Here is a 23,406-nt window from a genome sequence, read left to right on the forward strand (position 1 = left end):
AAGTGTTATCTAAAAATGAGTATGAGGCAGTCTGAAAAGTGAAGTCAATGCAGAAGTGCCTTAAACTTGCATTCTTCCTAATAGCCAGCAGGGGGCGACTCCTCTGGTTGCTAAAAGAAATGAGATTGTATAGAAGTCTATGAGAAAATAAGCCTACTTCTCATTTGATTTATCATCTAGGTAAACATTGTAAACATGAGTTTATGGTTTCAATCGCTAGTTTCAAGTCTTCTTCAATACAGCATGATGTTCATTTAGTAAATTATGGTCCCATTTAGAGTCAAATAGACCATAAAGCAGGGTATGCTTTAGGGCGTGGCTACCTTGTGATTGACAGGTCGCTACCACGACGTTATTCGGTCTGGGAGTTGTCCATGCTTTCGTCTTAGAATTTTTTGGGTGCCTGAAAATATCTTATTCGGCGTTCGGTTTTACTTAGCTCCACCCTCTCATTTCACTTCTGGTTGCAAAAAAACAAGAATTGCGACGGCCAAAATGCCAATCTCAAGGCTTCAACACGGCATTGAACAAACCAATGGGTGACATCACAGTGACTACGTCCACTTCTTATAAACAGTTTATGGTATGAGGCTGCAGCATCCCTTTTAAGGTAAAAATGATAACAGCCCGGTTGAATCGTACAGTCCATTAAGACATTCTGAAAGGGAATCTGTCTTGTTGTCATTGTAGAAACAAACCTTCCTTATCAAAACAAAGACACTCCATGCTTCTAATAGTCAGCTAATAGATGATACTTTATTGAAGACAAGAAACACTCATACATTGTTGAATTATCTTGAAAAACATTAAAGTTATCTTTTTTAAAGCCTTAGTAGACATTTTTTTCTTCAGGAATTCAAATGCTTTGTGGTTGATATATTGTTCACTCTATTTTTTTATATACTGATAGAGCAAAAGCCAAAGTTATATTTCACTCTTCACACACAGTACAGTTGCAGGATAACACAAAAACATGCTGGATTCACTTCAAATATTTTGTGGCATCAGTTGGAGTAAGAGCCAGTTTCAACCTAGGAAGTTGCCCAAGAAAACAAACTCCAACGTCTTAGAAAAACAACAATCAGCAACAATCAGATGGTAGCTATAGAAACAGAAAGCACAGCCTCAGATTACGCCCACCAAATTAAGCTTTAAGACAGCCAACCTTGGCTTTTGTTTAACAACAGAAGTGGAACTGCTCTGATTTAAAATAATCATAATCATATGACATCAAGTTCAAGACTGACAAACACAACACAGTACAGTATAATGACAAATATTTGACAAAGTTAGTTTTAGAGGTTATTTTCAAATAAAGAGAATCTGAATTATTTTATCTCACAACAGATTACTTACAGAAGATTGATACCACTCTCGTGTTTGTATGGTAAATATGAAGTTGGTTAGCTTAGCTTAGCATAAAGACTGGAAACAGAGGGAAACAGCTAGCCTGGCTCTGTCCAAATGTAGATAATCTGCACTTCTAAGATCACGAATCAACACATTGTATCTCATTTAATTAATTCATACAAAAGTGTAAAAACTACAAAGTACGGTTTTAAGGGGGGTTATGAAACAGACTATTTTTTGCTTTTTGTACGGAGTGACAAACTATATATTATGTTAATTAGTGAGCTTTAAAGCCAATACACAACGGTGGCGTTTTTTTCGTGCGATTAATTCACATGTCAATATATTTTCTTAACTCCTTTTCTTGAAAAATAGAAGACAAATATTACGCTGCCAAAAAGCGACATTCACATAAGTAGCGCAGTCAATCTACTCCTTCCGTTCTTACCTTTCACAATAAAAGCCCTAGATATATAATATTCGCAGGCGAGTATTTTGCATTTTTGCGTATTCATCACGCCCCCGGTGTGTAACAGCCTTTAGAGGTGCTGGTAGGCTAATTTTGTCACCTCACAACAAATAACAGGCTCTTTCCAGTCTTTATGAGAAGCTTAGCAAAATAGACTGCAGGCTGTAGCTTCATATTTAGCCTACAAACATGAGAGTGGTGTCAACTTTCTCATCTAATTCATCAAGAGAGCAAATAAAGTGTATTTCCCAAAATGTCAAACTATTCCTTTAAGTGGCAATGTGACTGTATGATGGTAAGTGTATACAAAAGACACCATCTGTTAAATAAATTGATTTTTTTAACAGCTGTTTTTGGTCAAAGTATTCTCAATATGTGTTGGTAGATTTAGATTTTAGTACTCTCAGTTTGTTTAGTTGAGTTGAGATTGGCATTGGAATGACCGGACTTCCCCCACTGCCTTTTCCTCTTGCACAACATTAGTCTAAACACTTCCCGTGCCCTCTGCTTAAAGTGCTTCCCCACAATCACATACAGGAAGGGATTCAATGAGCTGTTACTATAGCCAAGGTAAGTCGCCAACTGGTTTCCAATGTCCAACACATACACCCACGTACATCCAGAGATGATTTTGAAATGATCCAAGGTGTCCAAGAAGACCAGAACCTGGTATGGCAGCCAGCAGAGCACGAACACAGCCAGAACGACGAGAACGAGGTACGCCGCCTTCCTTTCCACGCTGCCTCTGCTGCCTTTTCTCATCTTCTGGCTGCTCCGAAGGACTTTAGTGATGTGGTAGCAACAGAAGGACGCAATGGTAACAGGGATAAGGAAGCCTACTGTGCTGACAGTCATGTTGTAGCGCAGCCTCCAGCCTTCATGGGGATATGCAAGGAAGCATGCGTCAATGCCCAGACTAGGGAAGAATTCCACGGAGCGGAAGAGGATAGCAGGGAAACTGAGCAAGATGCCAGCAATCCAGATACTGAAGCAAATCCCGCGTGCCCAGAAGGCCCGTCTCTCCCTCCCCTGTGTCAGGGGTCTAGTGAGGGCCAGGTATCTGTCTACGCTCACGAGCGTAAGGAACAGCACACTGCAATAATAATTCATCCCAATGACAATGTTGATAAGCTGGCACATGGGCTCCCCAAACCTCCAGTGGAACTTGTTGATAATGGTTGCCACCCAGAACGGCAGGCAGGAAACCATGAGGAGATCAGCTGCTGCCAGGTTGCTCAGGTAGATGTCGGCCACAGAGCTGCGCCGCTTCTGGAGGCAGAACACACACAGCACAAAGGAGTTGCCGATCACGCCGAGGAGGCAGATGATGGACATGTAGGCAGGCTGCATGGTGTGAACCCAGTCCCATGCATCTGTGTTGTTGCAGACAAGCTCAGCTCTTGTGGCATTCTCCATAAGTGATGCGGATCACTGTGAGAGCTGTTGCACGGTAACAGCGATTTTAGAGTTAGAAAAGCAAGGGTGTGTTCAAAACAGCTATATATAAAACCTTTTAACTGTGTAAACACAGGTTAAATGTCTGCGTCGCCACCTTTACGTCATGATTCAAGTTCCAAAGTGAGAAGGTATAATTGATTTACTGGAGTGTTAGTGATTTAATGGTGGTTTATCAGTCAGAGCACACATGCCGGCGTCCAAGAGGAGAGTCTTAGCAACAGATATTGTATGGAGTATGTCTATGATTGAAACCCAGGCCACAAATTCATACCTGCATGGACTTACAAACACATATTGTCTAATTACAAACACACACAATGAGAATTTATATATTAAAAGAACTGTGTGTAACATTTAGGGGGATCTATTGGCAGAAATGGAATAAAATATTAAAAAGTATGTGTATAATCACCTGAAAATAAGAATCGTGTTTTCATTACCTTAGAATGAGCAGTTTATATCTAAATATGCAGCAATTTCTCTTCACGGAACCGGCCGCCATGTTTCTACATTAGCCCAGAAGGACCAAATCGAACACTGGCTCTAGATAGGGCCATTCCCGTTTTCCCGTTTTCCCGTCAGCCACCGTAGTTCTCCGACACGCTTGGCACACGGGAGAATTTCAGCTGGTTGCAATCTGCAACCTCACAGCTAGATGACGCCAGATCCTACACACTGCACCTTTTAAGTCAAACTGAAATTTGAATTCTGATCACTTTTTGTATAAGGAAATATAAACTAAGCAGCCCCGTCTCCTAAAACTGACGTTCACATACAACGAAACTGCATTCTATATTATGTTCAGAAGGAAATGTATTTCGTTACAGATTATGTGTGTCTTTGACCTATCAAAACATACGTTTGCAAGTCCGCGGACGGCTGTAGCAAGTGACGTAGTACAACGAGCGATGCGCAGAATAGGTGACATAGACACACAGTATATTGAGCGACCGTCAATGAAAGGGAGAAAGCGGTGGGAAGATTGGTGAATGGATCAAATTAACACACTTGACTTCCCCCTTTGAGACTGTCGTGAAACATAGTCATGTTAAGCCAAACCTTGATATTTTTTATTAAATCTAACCCTGTAGGTTTGTTTCCTAAACTAAACTAAATTGTTCTATTGCATTTTTGTTTTGTTTTGGTTCAATTTACAACGTTAACCACGTGTTTAAAACTGCAATCGTAATCCAGGAGAAAACACATTTCCCTTGAAACGTAATTGAGAATGCAGTTTAGGGAACAAAATGTTGTAGGAGACAAAGTTGAAACTAAGATGATACTGCAGCTATTGTGCATATTTTTCCAATTTTTCAGAGGAGATTAAAAACATTTTTGGACTTAGCTTCTAAGCTTCAGGCCTCTGGCGAGACTTTACTCCTGGCAGATTGACATTTGAAGGCTGGCTTTACAAGGAGACATGCTGTCAACTTCCATGATGCTACTGACAAGTTTTTATTCCACTCAGAAAGTGTAATTTAGCAAGCTAGGCTAACCAGCATAATCCTGAAAGGCAGAAAAAGATACATGGAACCAGGTCAAATGAGTATTTTTGACATGCATTTTCCCGTCTGAGGTAAATTTGTCTGCCTGCATGTTTTTTTGTTCCACAACAATTTCCAGCTCTGGCAATGGTCATGCAGCCTGACTCCTAAAACACAGATTTCCTGTTTGGCACGACATGCCTTCATTTTGGTGACAACTAGGGGTGTACCCTTGGCCACAGCCCACAATGAATCAACATTGGACCATTAAATTGGGTGTGGGGAGAAATGTAAAACGAGACAACTGATGTCCATGCAGCCAACAAAATGGAGCATGTCTGTGTGTCACCACTGGAAACTCTTTGACAGGATCCTGTTTTTAACTCAGCAGACAATGAGTCAGAAGCACCAGAAAACAAATAGCAAGCACGTTGTTGAGGCTCTCTTACTCTGCGTCCACAGGATGAAGCACGTTTTTGTGCTCAACTCAACATTTAAATACGATATAAAGATTCAAGAGACATCCATAAAACCATATGTATGTTTTATTTGACCTGTTATGATCAAAGAAAAACAAATACTGGTACTATTTACAATCTGAGTTATCAGCAATACAAGACATACTGTATTTAGATAAATTATTTTACAGCAACCAGGCTGATTTAGATCTCACCACCTGTACATTCAAGATACAGATGTTTGCATATGTTTGCAACAAGAGGACAGCTGTAGTGTATTGTATGTAATGAAACAGTTACATACATATATAACTACATTTCCTAAAAATGATTAAACATGTTTGTCTTTTTGAGAAGACGCATCGTCAAAGATTGATTTGAGGAAGGGTGATTTGGTCCCATTACAAAACAATTACATCCACTGCAAATCTAATAATGAATTTAGCTTATCATTGGAATCATTTAGATTTGCGCAAATGCCTGTTCACCACAGTCATCTTTCTACAAAGTCTATTTTTAAGGGGAGCAGTGCTTTTGAAAGCAGTATTTTATACCAACGTCTTCAATGTAGAGGACATGTTTGATGAACGTGAGGACTCAATGGTGGCTGTTCTCCTAATTTTCCACTGCTTGAAGAATTCACAAACTTTTTTACGGAAGTTCTTCCCTACAATGACGTAGAGGATGGGGTTGAGGACACTGTTGAAGAAGGCAAAGTAGGTGAAGATCTGATTACAGATGTCTAGGACAGACTCGAGGTGACACCCTCCCAGGACGTCAGCTCGTACGAGCACGTCCAGCGCGGTGACCACGTGGAACGGCACCCAGCAGATGAAGAACGCCAGGAGGACCGCCAGCACCAGAGTGGTGGCCTTCTGCTCCGTTCTCTCAGCATTGAACCTCTCTATCGTCTGGATCTTCAAAGCCTGAATAATCTTGATGGTGCAGAATGAGATGATCGAAATGGGGATGACGAAGCCAAAAACTATCAACATCCCATCAAAGAGCAGCTCCACGGTGTGGTTTGGGTAGTTGAGAATGCATACAGTACCATAATCAGGAAAATATTCCACTTCCCTAAAGACGAGCGTGGGGACACTCAGAATCAAGCCAAAACCCCACATCAGCAGACAGCTCAGTTTGGCATATTTTGGCCTACGCATTCTACCATGGGACATTGTATGCACCAGTGCTACATAGCGATCTACGCTAACCAGAATGAGGAAGTAGATGCTGCTGTAGGTGTTCATCTTAATACCCAGGTTGACGACTTTGCACAGGAACACACCAAAAGGCCAATTGAAACCGTTGGATACGTAGACGGCCCAGAAAGGCAAACAGGACACCAGGACGAGGTCAGCAGCAGCCAAGTTGCTCAAGTAGATCTCGGCCACGGTGCAGGCCTTCTTGTGGAAGCAGAAAACCATCAGGACAAACACGTTGAACATGATTCCCAGCACGGCGATGAGCAGGATATACACTGGCTGGCCGGTGTGGAGCCATTCCCAGTCGTACATATCAGGGCAATCTGTGCCATTGGTGTTGTTTTGGTCTCCATATAAAGCTGTGGTGCTGAAGTCTGGGACGCTGTGGAGAACATAAAACAAAGATAGTTAAACATTATCATGGCGACAAAACCACTTTTTCGAGTCAGATGGGAAGATCGATACCACTCTCATGACTGAAAACGGTGGGAAACAACTGCAGTAGCCTGGCTCTGTCCAAAGGTAACAAAATCCAAGCTGTTGAGATGAACACAACAGCTTGTACAGCCTTTCCATTACTTTCAAACTGTGTGAACAACATCCATCCATCCATTATCTGTAGCCGCTTATCCTATTCAGGGGCGAAGGCGGGGTACACCCTGGACAGGTCACCAGACTATCACAGGGCTGACACATTGAGACAGACAACCATTGACGCTCACATTCACACCTACGGGCAATTTAGAGTCAACATTGTCTTTGGACTGTGTGGAGGAAAACGGAGAACCCGGAGAAAACCCACCAGAACATGCAAACTCCACACAGAAGGGCCCCAAGTCCTGCAACCCTCTTGCTGTGAGGCGACAGTGCTAACCACTGCACGGTGCAGCCCCGTGCGAGCATGAACATGACTGTAGTAATTGAGCTTCTACAGACGGCTCATCATAAGCCTGTGAGCTCTCTAACTTCGTCACATGCACCACCAGCAGCCCTGCTTCTTTCCATAATTTGATTAGTACTTCCCTTGTACCTGCGTCTAAATCACGTAGAACAGTAGTCACCATGTTGCAATAATGAGCAACATGCTTGGTCCTGTTCACCTTAATGTCCCTAAGGGCATTTAAATTTGCTTTGCACAATATGAGATATCATCCCAGTTGTCCGGAAATCTGTTTTGCACTGAACTGTTACATCAAAGTCAATCATATTTTTAAATGATAGGCACATGAGAATGTTTCTGAATGTATTAAGAATCAAGAACAATCAATAGAGCTGCAATTTAAGATTGTAGGTCTACACCAAATGTATCACAGATGAGTTTGTTTTTTATTACTGTATTATAAGTAGAAGATATCAGCTCTGTGTCAGTGAATGCATAAGAAACTGTTGCAAATACGTACTTTACAATAACCAAATATTTGTTATAAAATGTTTTCTTTAATGTATCTTCTTATAATTGGGGCAAAAACTGAGCTCATATATGATCCACCGCAATCAATGTAATTTTCATTAAATTTTCCATTCCATCAACACATCGATTATTGATATTTTTGTGTATCAGCATAGTACAATAAAAGCATTTAACCAAAATTTATATAGCAAAAACAAAAGGGGGCACACTAACATTAAACATGTTGAGAGGAATTTATGAGATGGTAAAAGACAAGTCTCTACTGGTAGATTCTATTCAGGTTTTCTATCTCCTAGTATGTTTTGTTGTAATTAATGGTATTGTTCAGTCTTGTGTATCAATATATTATATATGTTACCCAACACATCTTGACGTATAATACATCTGAGGACATGCAAATTTATTTTGAACAAGTTTCTGTACATAGTTATTGACATAAAAAGATTATAAAGCACAACACTACTGTTTCAATTCTCAATGTTAAAGAGGAGAAAATGTATCAATGCTAATGTGAAATGTTTCACAATATATAAACGAAAGGAAAGTCATATATACCTTGTTGGTTGAAGAGTCATTCTATCTGAGTAAGTCCAGATGTGAACCGTCCAGATGCCTGACTACACTGCTCCAGTAACACTCCCTTACTCTCCTCAGTCTGACTCTGACTCGCCCTCTTCTACGGTAGGGAACTGCAATTAAAAGGATGTCAGCCAACTTCAGTCTTTATGCTCTCTTTTTCTCTCTCTTTCTCTCTCTCTCTCTCTCTCTCTCTCTCTCTCTCTCTCTCTCCTGTTTTTCCCCTGCCCTCCTCTGAAGATCACACACGTCAATGTGTTTGTGATTTGGCGTAGTTAGTGTTTATTTGCTTGATGTTTTATCATTGGATAAAGATTTTCCAGTATGCAGCCACTTGAGCTGATCCCAACCGACTTTACTGTCTTTCAGAGGCTGTAGCAAGTTCCTTTTAAGGGCTAGAGTGAAGGGAATGATATCAAATGGAACTAGAAAACCGAAGGAATCCATTAGTACCAACCATGCTAGAAGTCATGCCATCTTGTCAGGAAGGAGGATAAATAACGCTCGAAATTTGGGCTGAATTTTGGAAAGGAAAAACTGGTATGATCATTTTCAAAGGGGTCCCTTGACCTCTGACCTCAATATATGTGACTGTAAATGGGTTCTATGGGTACCCACGAGTACCTATGGGTACCCCCTTTACAGACATGCCCACTTTATGATAATCACATGCAGTTTGGGGCAAAAACCATGCAGTTTTTTGCATGAGGTAGAAATGTGTTGTTTTTGCCTATTCTAAAAATGGTTTGAATATTTCTGCATATTTGGGTCCCTAAACAATCTTGGAATTACATAAATTGGGTATCACTGTAATGCTGAGACTCCTCTGGATTCAATGAGCCTAACTGTATTCATGTGTGATGATGTTAGTCCCAATAGCAGCCATTTCATTATAGTGAGACCATTTTTTGTAATTTGATCTCCCTGTATAAAATGACCTGTGGTGACCTCTAGGATAATCACAGCCTCATGAAACTTTACAGCCACAGACTACAGATCTAGACCATTCAGAGGATGGATGGCTTTCCTAGCTAGATTGACAAAAAGGGGGTTTCTGAGCAGTTTCCAGAACGGAAGTGCTCACCATCCAATCACTGAAAAATGCAGTTCTTGCAGAAATCTCAAAATATTAAAAGGTTTTGATACCAAATCACAGCATGGCTTTTTCTATGGTGTTCCTCAAGGTCTTGGTGTCTTAATGTGGTAATTTGGAGGGATTTTTGACCATTTTTATCAATTCTCGCGTCGTAAAAAAAGGTTAAATTTTGCACCAAATCTGTGTAAAAAAATGGTATCAACCCCAAAATTGCTGCAATAACTTATGAAACATAACAGAGCATGGGAATGGCCATCATATACTTCAGTCATAATGTTCTTAGCCCTTATACACTTTTACAATTTATTTTAAATAATTGATTAATTGATTAATTAATTAATTATTTAATTCATTTAATTATTTCCAATTTATGACTAGAACAACTTGACACACAGTGCTGAGCTGCATCTCAAATTAATCTTCAGGTTCCCAGCTTTCAGATGATGTACACCACTTCTATGTGACATATACTGCTGACCCCTAAAGACCCCCTGTACCCCTCTAAAAAAGACAAAAACAGGCCTATTGTCGGTCTCAGAGGGTAAATGAATTTATGCACTGCTCGTTGTGCATTAGAGACAAATTAATCCATTTCCTGCACTGCATTGTGTTTATGTAAGATTGCTATTACAGTGAATAACTCTGTGAGAGTCGGGTCTGAAGTACATTTTAATGGCTTCAGAAGTGCGTTATGATAGGGACACTGTTGGTTTTCTTAGGGAAACATGTCTCTAAACGTGTTCCTAATAAAGATTCAAGAGACATCCATAAAACCATATGTATGTTTTATTTGACCTGTTATGTTCAGAGAAAAACAAATACTGGTACTATTTACAATCTGAGTTATCAGCAATACAAGACATACTGTATTTACATTAATTATTTTACAGCAACCATGCTGATTTAGATCTCACCACGTGTACATTCAAGATACAGATGTTTGCATATGTTTGTAACAAGAGGACAGCTGTAGTTTATTGCATGTGATGAAATAGTTACATAAATTTATAATTACATTTCATAAAATTGATTAAAGCTCGATTATCTTTTTGAGAAGGCGTATCGTCAAAGATTGATTTGAGGAAGGGTGATTTGGTCCCATTACAACAGTATTACATCCACTGCAAATCTAATAATGAATCATCGTTGGAATCATTTACATTTGCGCAAATGACTGTCCACCTTTCTACAAAGTCTATTTTTAAGGGGAGCAGTGCTTTTGAAAGTAGTATTTTATACTGATGTATTCAGTGTAGAGGAAAAGTTTGATGAACGTGAAGACTCAGTGGTGGCTGTTTTCCTAATTCTCCACTGCTTGAAGAGCTCACAAACTTTTTTACGGAAGTTCTTCCCTACAATGACGTAGAGGACGGGGTTGAGGACGCTGTTGAAGAAGGCTAGGTAGACGAAGAACTGAGTGCAGATATCTAGGACGAACTCGAGGTGACACCCTCCCAGGACGTCAGCTTTTACGAGCCCGTTCAGCATGGTGACCACGTGGAATGGCACCCAACAGATGAGGAACGCCAGGAGGACCGCCAGCATCAGAGTGGTGGCCTTCTGCTCCGTTCTCTCAGTATTGAACCTCTCTATCGTATGGATCTTCAAAGCCTGAATAATCTTGACTGTGCAGAATGAGATGATTGAAATGGGGATTATCAAGCCAAAAACGAACAACATCCCATCAAAGACCAGCTGCACAGTGTGGTTTGGGTAGTCCAGAAAACAGTAAGTAATATTATCAGGACGATTATCCACTTCCCTAAAGACGAATGTGGGGACACTCAGGAGCAAGCCAAAACCCCACATCAGCAGACAGCCCAGTTTGGCATATTTTGGCCTACGCATTCTACCATGGGACAGCGGGTGCACCAGTGCCACATAGCGATCTACACTAACCAGAATGAGGAAGTAGATGCTGCTGTAAGCGTTCATCTTAATGCCCATGCTGACGAATTTGCACAGGAACACACCAAAAGGCCAATTGAAACCGTTGGATACGTTGACGGCCCAGAAAGGCAAAAAGGACACCAGGACGAGGTCAGCAGCAGCCAAGTTGCTCAAGTAGATCTCGGCCACGGTGCAGGCCTTCTTGTGGAAGCAGAAAACCATCAGGACAAACACGTTGAACATGATTCCCAGCACGGCGATGAGCAGGATATAAACCGGCTGTCCGATGTAGAGCCATTCCCAGTCGTGCATATCAGGGCAATCTGTGCCATCGGTGTTGTTTTGGTCTCCATATAAAGCTGTGGTGTTGAGGTCTGGGACACTGTGGAGAACATAAAACAAAGACAGTTAAACATTATCATGGCAACAAAAACACTTTTTCGAGTCAGATGGGAAGATCGATACCTCTCTCATGACTGAAAAAGGTGGGAAACAACTGCAGTAGCCTGGCTCTGTCCAAAGATAACAAAATCCAACTGGGTTCAACTGAGTGATTTGTTGTCGGGGAAATACGGTCATCCCCTGAGTTGGCCTTAATGTTTCCACAGGTGCAGAGATGAACACAACAGCTTGTACAGCTCTTTCCATTACTTTCAAACTGTGTGAACATCCATCCATCCATCTATCCATCCATTATCTGTGGCCGCTTATCCTATTCAGGGTCGCGAGGGTGCTGGAGCCGATCCCAGCTGACATTGGGCGAAGGCGGGGTACACCCTGGACAGGTCGCCAGACTATCACAGGGCTGACACATTGAGACAGACAACCATTGACGCTCACATTCACACCTACGGGCAATTTAAAGTCAACATTGTCTTTGGACTGTGTGGAGGAAATCGGAGAACCGGAGAAAACCCACCAGAACATGCAAACTCCACACAGAAGGGCCCCAAGCCCTGCGACCCTCTTGCTGTGAAGCAACAGTGCTAACCACTGCACCACCTTGCAGCCCTGTGCGAACATGAACATGACTGTAGTAATTGAGCTTCTACAGACGGTTCATCATAAGCCTGTGAGCTCTCTAACTTCGTCATAAAACAGAACAGCCTATTTAAATGTCCATCTCCACACTATATATATATATATATATATGTAACTGCTATTAGGACTACTAATTGCTGCATTGCAACCTTTACATGCACCACCAGCAGCCCTGCCTCTTCCCATAATTTGATTAGTACTTCCCTTGTACCTGCGTCTAAATCACGTAGAACAGTAGTCACCATGTTACAATAATGAGCAACATGCTTGGCCCTGTTCACCTTAATGTCCCTAAGGGCATTTGACTTTGCCTTGCACAATATGAGATATCATCTTAGTCGTTCGGGAATCTGTTTTGCACTGAACCGTTAAGTCAAAGTCAATCATATTTTTAAATGATAGGCACATGAGAATGTTTCTGAATGTATTAAGAATCAAGAACAATCAAGAACAATCAATAGAGCTGCAATTTAAGATTATAGGTCTACACCAAATGTATCACAGAGGAGTTTGTTTTTATAACTGTACTATAAGTAGAAGATATCAGCTCTGTTTCAGTGAATGCATAAGCAACTGTTGCAAATACGTACTTACAATAACCAAATGTTTGTTATAAAATGTTTTCTTTAATGTATCTTCTTATAATTGGGGCAAAACTGAGCTCATATATGATCCACCGCAATCAATGTCGTTTTCATTCAATTTTCCATTCCATCGATTACTGATATTTTTGTGTATCAGCATAGTACAATAAAAGCATTTAACCAAAATTGACATAGCAAAAACAAATGGGGGCACACTAACATTAAACATGTTGAGAGGAATTTATGAGCTGGTAAAAGACAAGTCTCTACTGGTAGATTCTATTCAAGTTTTCTATCTCCTAGTATGTTTTGTTGTATTTAACTGTATTGTTCACTGTTGTGTATCAATATATTCTTTTACCCAACACATCTTGACGTAAAATACATCTGAGGACATGCAAATATATTTTGAACAAGTTTCTGTACATAGTTATTGACACAAAAAGATTATAAAGCACAACACCACTGTTTCAATTCTCAATGTTAAAGAGGAGGAAATGTATCAATGCTAATGTAAAATGTTTCACAATATATAAACGAAAGGAAACTCAAACATACCTTGTTGGTTGAAGAGACATTCCTCCTGAGTAAGTCCAGATGTGAACCGTCCAGATGCCTGACTACACTGCTCCAGTAACACTCCCTTACTCTCCTCAGTCTGACTCTGACTCGCCCCCTTCTACGGTAGGGAACTGCAATTAAATGGATGTCAGCCAACTTCAATCTGTATGCTCTCTCTCTCTCTCTCTCTGTCTCTCTCTCTCTCTCTCTCTCTCTCTCTCTCCTGTTTGTCCCCTGCACCTCGTTTCAAATAAATATCTCATTACAAAAAGGTCTTAAATGTGAGCATAGTGATGTTATATCCTCAGCATTAAAGTGGAGCAGATGTGTGCTTGGACTATGATGAAAGCCACTTAACCCTCTGAGACCCGCAGGATCGCGGATGATCCCAACCGACTTTACTGTCTTTCAGAGGCTGTAGCAAGTTCAGTTTTAGTGCTAGAGTGAAGGGAATGATATCAAATGGAACTAGAAAACCGAAGGAATCCATTAGTAACAACCATGCTAGCAGTCATGCCATCTTGTCAGGAAGGAGGATAAATAACGCTAGAAATTTGGGCAAAATTTTGGCAAGGTTAAAATGGCATGATCATTTTCAAAGGGGTCTCTTGACCTCTGACCTCCAGATATGTGACTGTAAATGGGTTCTATGGGTACCCACAAGTCTCCCCTTTACAGACATGCTCACTTTATGATAATCACATGCAGTTTGGGGCAAAAACCATGCAGTTTTTTGAATGCGGTATAAATGTGTTGTTTTTGCCTATTCTAGAAAAGGTTTGAATATTTCTACATATTTGGGACCTTAAACAGTCTTGGAATTACATAAATTGGATATCACTGTAATGCTGAGACTCTAGTGGATTCAATGAGCCCAACTGTATTCATGTGTGATGATGTTAGTCCCCATAGTAGCAATTTCATTATAGTGAGAACATTTTTTTGTAATTTGACCTCACTGTATAAAATGACCTGTGGTCACCTCTAGGATAATCACAGCCTCATGAAACTTTACAGCCACAAACTAGAGATCTAGAGCATTCAGAGAATGGATGGCTTTCCTAGCTAGATTGACAATAAGGGGGTTTCTGAGCAGTTTCCAGAACGGAAGTGCTCACCATCCAATCACTGAAAAATGCAGTTCTTGCAGAAATCTCAAAATATTAAAAGGTTTTGATACCAAATCACAGCATGGCTGTTTCTATGGTGTTCCTCAAGGTCTTGGTGTCTTATTGTGGTATTTTGGAGGGATTTTTGATAATTTTTATCAATTCTCGTGTCGTAAAAAAAGGTAAAATTTTGCACCAAATCTGTGTAAAAAAATGGTATCAACCCCAAAATTGCTGAATAACTTATGAAACATAACAGAGCATGGGAATGGCCATCATATACTTCAGTCATAATGTTCTTAGCCCTTATACATGTTTACAATTTATTTTAAATAATTAATTATTTGATTAATTAGTTAATTGATTAATTGATTAATTCATTCATTCATTCAATTATTTCCAATTTATGACTAGAACAACTTGACACACAGCGCTGAGCTGCTTCTCAAATTAATCTTCAGGTTCCCAGCTTTCAGATGATGTACACCACTTCTATGTGACATATACTGCTGACCCCTAAAGATCCCCTGTATCCCCCTAAAAAAGACAAAAACAGGCCTATTGTCGGTCTCAGAGGGTAAATGAATTTATGCACTGCTCGTTGTGCATTAGAGACAAATGAATCCATTTCCTGCACTGCATTGTGTTTATGTAAGATTGCTATTACAGTGAATAACTCTGTGAGAGTCGGGTCTGAAGTACATTTTAATGGCTTCAGAAGTGCGTTATGATAGGGACACTGTTGGTTGATTACTCAGGCAAACATGTCTCTAAACGTGTTCCTAATAAAGATTCAAGAGACATCCATAAAACCATATGTATGTTTTATTTGACCTGTTATGTTCAGAGAAAAACAAATACTGGTACTATTTACAATCTGAGTTATCAGCAATGTAAGACATACTGTATTTACATTAATTATTTTACAGCAACCAGGCTGATTTAGATCTCACCACCTGTACATTCAAGATACAGATGTTTGCATATGTTTGTAACAAGAGGAAAGCTGTAGTTTATTGCATGTGATGAAACAGTTACATACATATATAACTACATTACATAAAATTGATTAAAGCTCGATTATCTTTTTGAGAAGGCGTATCGTCAAAGATTGATTTGAGGAAGGGTGATTTGGTCCCATTACAACACAATTACATCCACTGCAAATCTAATAATGAATCATCATTGGAATCATTTACATTTGCGCAAATGACTGTCCACCTTTCTACAAAGTCTATTTTTAAGGGGAGCAGTGCTTTTGAAAGTAGTATTTTATAAAAACGTCTTCAGTGTAGAGGACAGCTTTGATGAACGTGAGGACTCAGAGGTGGCTGGTTTCCTAATTTTCCGCTGCTTGAAGAGCTCATAAACTTTTTTACGGAAGTTCTTCCCTACAATGACGTAGAGGATGGGGTTGAGGACACTGTTGAAGATGGCTAGGTAGGTGAAGATCTGATTACAGATGTCTAGGACGGACTCGAGGTTACACCCTCCCAGGACGTCAGCTTTTACGAGCCCGTTCAGCATGGTGACCACGTGGAATGGCACCCAACAGATGAGGAACGCCAGGAGGACCGCCAGCATCAGAGTGGTGGCCTTCTGCTCCGTTCTCTCAGTATTGAACCTCTCTATCGTATGGATCTTCAAAGCCTGAATAATCTTGACTGTGCAGAATGAGATGATTGAAATGGGGATTATCAAGCCAAAAACGAACAACATCCCATCAAAGACCAGCTGCACAGTGTGGTTTGGGTAGTCCAGAAAACAGTAAGTAATATTATCAGGACGATTATCCACTTCCCTAAAGACGAATGTGGGGACACTCAGGAGCAAGCCAAAACCCCACATCAGCAGACAGCCCAGTTTGGCATATTTTGGCCTACGCATTCTACCATGGGACAGCGGGTGCACCAGTGCCACATAGCGATCTACACTAACCAGAATGAGGAAGTAGATGCTGCTGTAAGCGTTCATCTTAATGCCCATGCTGACGAATTTGCACAGGAACACACCAAAAGGCCAATTGAAACCGTTGGATACGTTGACGGCCCAGAAAGGCAAAAAGGACACCAGGACGAGGTCAGCAGCAGCCAAGTTGCTCAAGTAGATCTCGGCCACGGTGCAGGCCTTCTTGTGGAAGCAGAAAACCATCAGGACAAACACGTTGAACATGATTCCCAGCACGGCGATGAGCAGGATATATGATATAAAATATGATTTGCCGGTGTGAAGCCACTCCGAGTCGTACATATCAGAGCAATCTGTGCCATTGGTGTTGTTTTGGTCTCCATATAAAGCTGTGGTGTTGAAGTCTGGGACGCTGTGGAGAACATAAAACAAAGACAGTTAAACATTATCATGGCAACAAAAACACTTTTCGAGTCAGATGGGAAGATCGATACCACTCTCATGACTGAAAAAGGTGGGAAACAACTGCAGTACCCTAGCTCTGTCTTGTACAGCTCTTTTCATTACTTTCAAACTGTGTGAACATCCATCCATCCATCTATCCATCCATTATCTGTGGCCGCTTATCCTATTCAGGGTCGCGAGGGTGCTGGAGCCGATCCCAGCTGACATTGGGCGAAGGCGGTGTACACCCTGGACAGGTCGCCAGACTATCACAGGGCTGACACATTGAGACAGACAACCATTGACGCTCACATTCACACCTACGGGCAATTTAAAGTCAACATTGTCTTTGGACTGTGTGGAGGAAATCGGAGAACCGGAGAAAACCCACCAGAACATGCAAACTCCACACAGAAGGGCCCCAAGTCCTGCGACCCTCTTGCTGTGAAGCAACAGTGCTAACCACTGCACCACCTTGCAGCCCCGTGCGAACATGAACATGACTGTAGTAATTGAGCTTCTACAGACGGTTCATCATAAGCCTGTGAGCTCTCTAACTTCGTCATAAAACAGAGCAGACTATTTAAATGTCCATCTCCACACTATATATATATATATATGTAACTGCTATTAGGACTACTAATTGCTGCAATGCAACCTTTACATGCACCACCAGCAGCCCTGCCTCTTCCCATAATTTGATTAGTACTTCCCTTGTACCTGCGTCTAAATCACGTAGAACAGTAGTCACCATGTTACAATAATGAGCAACATGCTTGGTCCTGTTCACCTTAATGTCCGTAAGGGCATTTGACTTTGCCTTGCACAATATGAGATATCATCTTAGTCGTCCGGGAATCTGTTTTGCACTGAACTGTTAAGTCAAAGTCAATCATATTTTTAAATGATAAGCACATGAGAATGTTTCTGAATGTATTAAGAATCAAGAACAATCAATAGAGCTGCAATTTAAGATTATAGGTCTACACCAAATGTGTCACAGAGGAGTTTGTTTTTATAACTGTACTATAAGTAGAAGATATCAGCTCTGTTTCAGTGAATGCATAAGCAACTGTTGCAAATACGTACTTACAATAACCAAATGTTTGTTATAAAATGTTTTCTTTAATGTATCTTCTTATAATTGGGGCAAAACTGAGCTCATATATGATCCACCGCAATCAATGTCGTTTTCATTCAATTTTCCATTCCATCGATTACTGATATTTTTGTGTATCAGCATAGTACAATAAAAGCATTTAACCAAAATTGACATAGCAAAAACAAATGGGGGCACACTAACATTAAACATGTTGAGAGGAATTTATGAGATGGTAAAAGACAAGTCTCTACTGGTAGATTCTATTCAGGTTTTCCATCTCCTAGTATGTTTTGTTGTATTTAACTGTATTGTTCACTGTTGTGTATCAATATATTCTTTTACCCAACACATCTTGACGTAAAATACATCTGAGGACATGCAAATATATTTTGAACAAGTTTCTGTACATAAACATTAGCATTAGCATTGTAACAACAGAAAAAAATAATCCACCAAACACAAATTTTAAAACTTTTTTTTTAGTTTAGTTTAGTTTAGTTATTGACATAAAAATGATTATAAAACACAACACTACTGTTTCAATTCTCAATGTTAAAGAGGAGATAATGTATCAATGCTAATGTGAAATGTTTCACAATATATAAACAAAAGGAAACTCATACATACCTTGTCGGTTGAAGAGTCATTCCTCCTGAGTAAGTCCGGATGTGAACCGTCCAGATGCCTGACTATACTGCTCCAGTAACACTCGCTTACTCTCCTCAGTCTGACTCTGACTCGCCCTCTTATATGGAACTGCAATTAAATGGATGTCAACCAACTTCATCTGTATGCTCTCTTTCTCTCTCTCTCTCTCTCTCTCTCTTTCTCTTTCTCTCTCTCTCCTGTTTGTCTCCTGCCCTCCTCTGAAGATCACACACATGTCTATGTGTTTGTGATCTGGCATAGTTAGTGTTTATTTGCTTGATGTTTTATCATTGGATAAAGATTTTCCAGTATGCAGCCACTTGAGCTGGAAGTTAAAGTTTTAAAATGGGTGGGTGACGTCTTAGTCTAAATACACTGCGGGTATTATAGAGAATTTAAGCAGAAGCCACATTTTTGAGGAATTATTGGATATTATGTGGGAAATAATAATGATATTCACAATCGTTTCAAATAAATATCTCATTACAAAAACGACTTACGTGTGAGCATAGTGATGTTATATCCTCAGCATTGAAGTGGAGCAGATGTTTGCTTGGACTTTGATGAAAGCCACTTAAAGGGACTATTTGTAACTTTTTAAGCGTATAAATGTAGCGGGTCGCCACACATGCGCGCTCACATATGCGCGTTCGCGTGTGGCCGCTGCCTCTCCTCCTCTGCCTGCCTGCCTTCACTCAGAGAGCGTGCGCGTTCTCAGCTCGCTCCACCTCTAGACGTGAACGCGCGCTCACTCCACACTGCAGAAGAGTTAGTTTAGCTCTGAGAATATCTAGTGAATGTACAGTGGACGTTTGTGCAGAAATAACTGCTGCAGCTCCTTCAGATCAACAGAGGTTTCCCGTGTCTTGTGAAGTGACGGAGCTCCTCAGCTAGTAACGTTATCGTCTCGTTACCGACCGGGTGCCTGTGTCTACCTGCTCTCTCTGGCTGCGGGCAGAGAGAGCAGGGAGACACGCTGCAGAGCCCCGCTGCATCAGCCTGCGCTGAGGCAGTAAAAGCTAACACTGAGATCAGATCTAAATCATGTTCATGGAGAGACCTTCGTCTGGTCAGCGAACATTACTGCCAAGCAGCTGAAATATAGAGTGATATTGTGGTTTTAGCTGACGTGTGTCGCCTCACTGTTTTGAGCGATGCTCGTTCAGGTATATTTAGAGCGAGCAAGCGCAAGCTCGACGCTGACTTTCGTTGATTTCACGGCCAGAGGTGTCGCTGTTAAGAAGCATTTCTGAAAGTTACAAATAGTCCCTTTAACCCTCTGAGACCCGCAGGATCGCGGATGATCCCAACCGACTTTACTGTCTTTCAGAGGCTGTAGCAAGTTCCGTTTTAGAGCTAAAGTGAAGGTACTGATATTATATGAAACTAAAAAACCAAAGGAATCCATTAGTACCAACCATGCTAGCAGTCATGCTAGCTTGTCAGGAAGGAGGATAAATAACGCTCGAAATTTTGGCAACATTTTGGCAAGGATAAAATGGCATGATCATTTTCAAAGGGGTCTCTTGATCTCGGACCTCAAGATATGTGACTGTAAATGGGTTCTATGGGTACCCACGAGTCTCCCCTTTACAGACATGCTCACTTTATGATAATCACATGCAGTTTGGGGCAAAAACCATGCAGTTTTTTGCATGAGGTAGAAATGTGTTGTTTTTGCCTATTCTAAAAATGGTTTGAATATTTCTGCATATTTGGGTCCCTAAACAGTCTTGGAATTACATAAATTGGATATCACTGTAATGCTGAGACTCCTGTGGATTCAATGAGCCCAACTGTATTCATGTGTGATGATGTTAGTCCCAATAGCAGCAATTTCATTATAGTGAGACCATTTTTTGTAATTTGATCTCCCTGTATAAAATGACCTGTGGTGACCTCTAGGATAATCACAGCCTCATGAAACTTTACAGCCACAAACTAGAGATCTAGAGCATTCAGAGAATGGATGGCTTTCCTAGCTAGATTGACAAAAAGGGGGTTTCTGAGCAGTTTCCAGAACGGAAGTGCTCACCATCCAATCACTGAAAAATGCAGTTCTTGCAGAAATCTCAAAATATTAAAAGGTTTTGATACCAAATCACAGCATGGCTGTTTCTATGGTGTTCCTCAAGGTCTTAGTGTCTGAATGTGGTATTTTGGAGGGATTTTTGATCATTTTTATCAATTCTTGAGTCGTAAAAAAAAGGTAAAATGTTGCACCAAATCTGTGTAAAATAATGGTATCAACCCCAAAATTACTGCAACAACTTATGAAACATAACAGAGCATGGGAATGGCCATCATATACTTCAGTCATAATGTTCTTAGCCCTTATACACGTTTACAATTTATTTAAAATAATTCATTATTTGATTAATTAGTTAATTGATTAATTGATTCATTCATTCATTCAATTATTTCCAACTTATGACTAGAACAACTTGACACACAGTGCTGAGCTGCATCTCAAATTAATCTTCAGGTTCCCAGCTTTCAGATGATGTACACCACTTCTATGTGACATATACTGCTGACCCCTAAAGACCCCCTGTACCCCTCTAAAAAAGACAAAAACAGGCCTATTGTCGGTCTCAGAGGGTAAATGAATTTATGCACTGCTCGTTGTGCATTAGAGACAAATTAATCCATTTCCTGCACTGCATTGTGTTTATGTAAGATTGCTATTATAGTGAATAACTCTGTGAGAGTCGGGTCTGAAGTACATTTTAATGGCTTCAGAAGTGCGTTATGATAGGGACACTGTTGGTTGATTACTCAGGGAAACATGTCTCTAAACGTGTTCCTAATAAAGATTCAAGAGACATCCATAAAACCATATGTATGTTTTATTTGACCTGTTACCTTCAGAGAAAAACAAATACTGGTACTATTTACAATCTGAGTTATCAGCAATGCAAGATACACTGTATTTACATTAATTATTTTACAGCAACCAGGCTGATTTAGATCTCACCACCTGTACATTCAAGATACAGATGTTTGCATATGTTTGTAACAAGAGGACAGCTGTAGTTTATTGCATGTGATGAAACAGTTACATACATATATAACTACATTTCATAAAATTGATTAAAGCTTGATTATCTTTTTGAGAAGACGTATCGTCAAAGATTGATTTGAGGAAGGGTGATTTGGTCCCATTACAACACAATTACATCCACTGCAAATCTAATAATGAATCATCATTGGAATCATTTTCATTTGCGCAAATGACTGTCCACCTTTCTACAAAGTCTATTTTTAAGGGGAGCAGTGCTTTTGAAAGTAGTATTTTATAACAACGTCTTCAGTGTAGAGGACGTCTTTGATGAACGTGAGGACTAAGTGGTGTCTGTTTTCCTAATTCTCCGCTGCTTGAAGAGCTCACAAACTTTTTTACGGAAGTTCTTCCCTCCAATGACGTAGAGGATGGGGTTGAGGACGCTGTTGAAGAAGGCTAGGTAGACGAAGAACAGTGTGCAGATATCTAGGACGAACTCGAGGTGACAACCTCCCAGGACGTCAGCTCGTACGAGCACGTTCAGCATGGTGACCACGTGGAACGGCACCCAGCAGATGAGGAACGCCAGGAGGGCCGCCAGCACCAGAGTGGTGGCCTTCTGCTCCGTTCTCTCAGCATTGAACCTCTCTATCGTATGGATCTTCAAAGCCTGAATAATCTTGACTGTGCAGAATGAGATGATCGAAATGGGGATGATCAAGCCAAAAACGAACAACATCCCATCAAAGACCAGCTGCACCGTTTGGTTTGGGTAGTCCAGAAAACAGTGAGTAATATTACCAGAATGATTATCCACTTCCCTAAAGACGAGTGTGGGGACACTCAGGAGCAAGCCGAAACCCCACATCAGCAGACAGCCCAGTTTGGCATATTTTGGCCTATGCATTCTACCATGGGACAGCGGGTGCACCAGCACCCCATAGCGATCTACGCTAACCAGAACGAGGAAGTACATGCTGCTATAGGCGTTCATCATAATGCCCATGCTGACGACTTTGCACAGGAACCAACCAAAAGGCCAATTGAAATCTCTGTATACGTTGACAGCCCAGAAAGGCAAAAAGGACACCAGGACAAAGTCAGCAGCAGCCAAGTTGCTCAAGTAGATCTCGGCCACGGTGCAGGCCTTCTTGTGGAAGCAGAAAACCATCAGGACAAACACGTTGAGCATGATTCCCAGCACGGCGATGAGCAGGATATACACCGGCTGTCCGATGTAGAGCCACTCCGAGTCGTACATATCAGGGCAATCTGTGCCATTGGTGTTGTTTTGGTCTCCATATAAATCTGTGGTGTTGAAGTCTGGGACGCTGTGGAGAACATAAAACAAAGACAGTTAAAAATTATCATGGCAACAAAAACACTTTTTCGAGTCAGATGGGAAGATCGATACCACTCTCATGACTGAAAACGGTGGGAAACAACTGCAGTAGCCTGGCTCTGTCTTGTACAGCTCTTTTCATTACTTTCAAACTGTGTGAACAACATCCATCCATCCATTATCTGTGGCCGCTTATCCTATTCAGGGTCGCGAGGGTGCTGGAGCCAATCCCAGCTGACATTGGGCGAAGGCGGGGTACACCCTGG

At 40.9% G+C, this 23,406-nt stretch overlaps 3 protein-coding genes across 5 annotated transcripts; all 3 read right to left on the minus strand.

The window, feature by feature from the left end:
* Positions 1-750: 750 nt before the first annotated feature.
* Positions 751-3,541, minus strand: LOC119474670 (B2 bradykinin receptor-like). Its single transcript, XM_037746839.1, has one exon. It carries the CDS (start codon positions 3,233-3,235, stop codon positions 2,207-2,209), a length of 1,029 nt encoding a protein of 342 aa, XP_037602767.1. The 5' UTR covers positions 3,236-3,541; the 3' UTR covers positions 751-2,206.
* Positions 3,542-5,288: 1,747 nt separating this feature from the next.
* LOC119475012 (B2 bradykinin receptor-like) lies at positions 5,289-13,764 on the minus strand. 3 transcript variants are annotated; one of them, XM_037747445.1, is made up of 2 exons: positions 13,581-13,764; positions 5,289-6,806 (listed from the first exon to the last, which is right to left on the minus strand). In XM_037747445.1, exons 1-2 carry the CDS (start codon positions 13,598-13,600, stop codon positions 5,768-5,770), a joined length of 1,059 nt encoding a protein of 352 aa, XP_037603373.1. In that variant the 5' UTR covers positions 13,601-13,764; the 3' UTR covers positions 5,289-5,767. The 3 variants fall into 3 exon arrangements, with proteins under 3 accessions (XP_037603373.1, XP_037603374.1, XP_037603372.1); XM_037747446.1 differs by lacking the exon at positions 13,581-13,764 and adding an exon at positions 8,391-8,530; XM_037747444.1 differs by lacking the exon at positions 5,289-6,806 and adding an exon at positions 10,276-11,779 and having other exon boundaries at positions 13,581-13,747.
* A 1,735-nt stretch (positions 13,765-15,499) lies between these two features.
* LOC119475013 (B2 bradykinin receptor-like) lies at positions 15,500-23,319 on the minus strand. Its single transcript, XM_037747447.1, has 2 exons — positions 23,020-23,319; positions 15,500-16,893 (listed from the first exon to the last, which is right to left on the minus strand). Exons 1-2 carry the CDS (start codon positions 23,057-23,059, stop codon positions 15,965-15,967), a joined length of 969 nt encoding a protein of 322 aa, XP_037603375.1. The 5' UTR covers positions 23,060-23,319; the 3' UTR covers positions 15,500-15,964.
* Between the last annotated feature and the right edge of the window lie 87 nt (positions 23,320-23,406).

This window comes from Sebastes umbrosus, chromosome 16 (genome assembly GCF_015220745.1).
Source record: "Sebastes umbrosus isolate fSebUmb1 chromosome 16, fSebUmb1.pri, whole genome shotgun sequence".
In the NCBI taxonomy this organism is placed as follows: Eukaryota; Metazoa; Chordata; class Actinopteri; order Perciformes; family Sebastidae; genus Sebastes; species Sebastes umbrosus.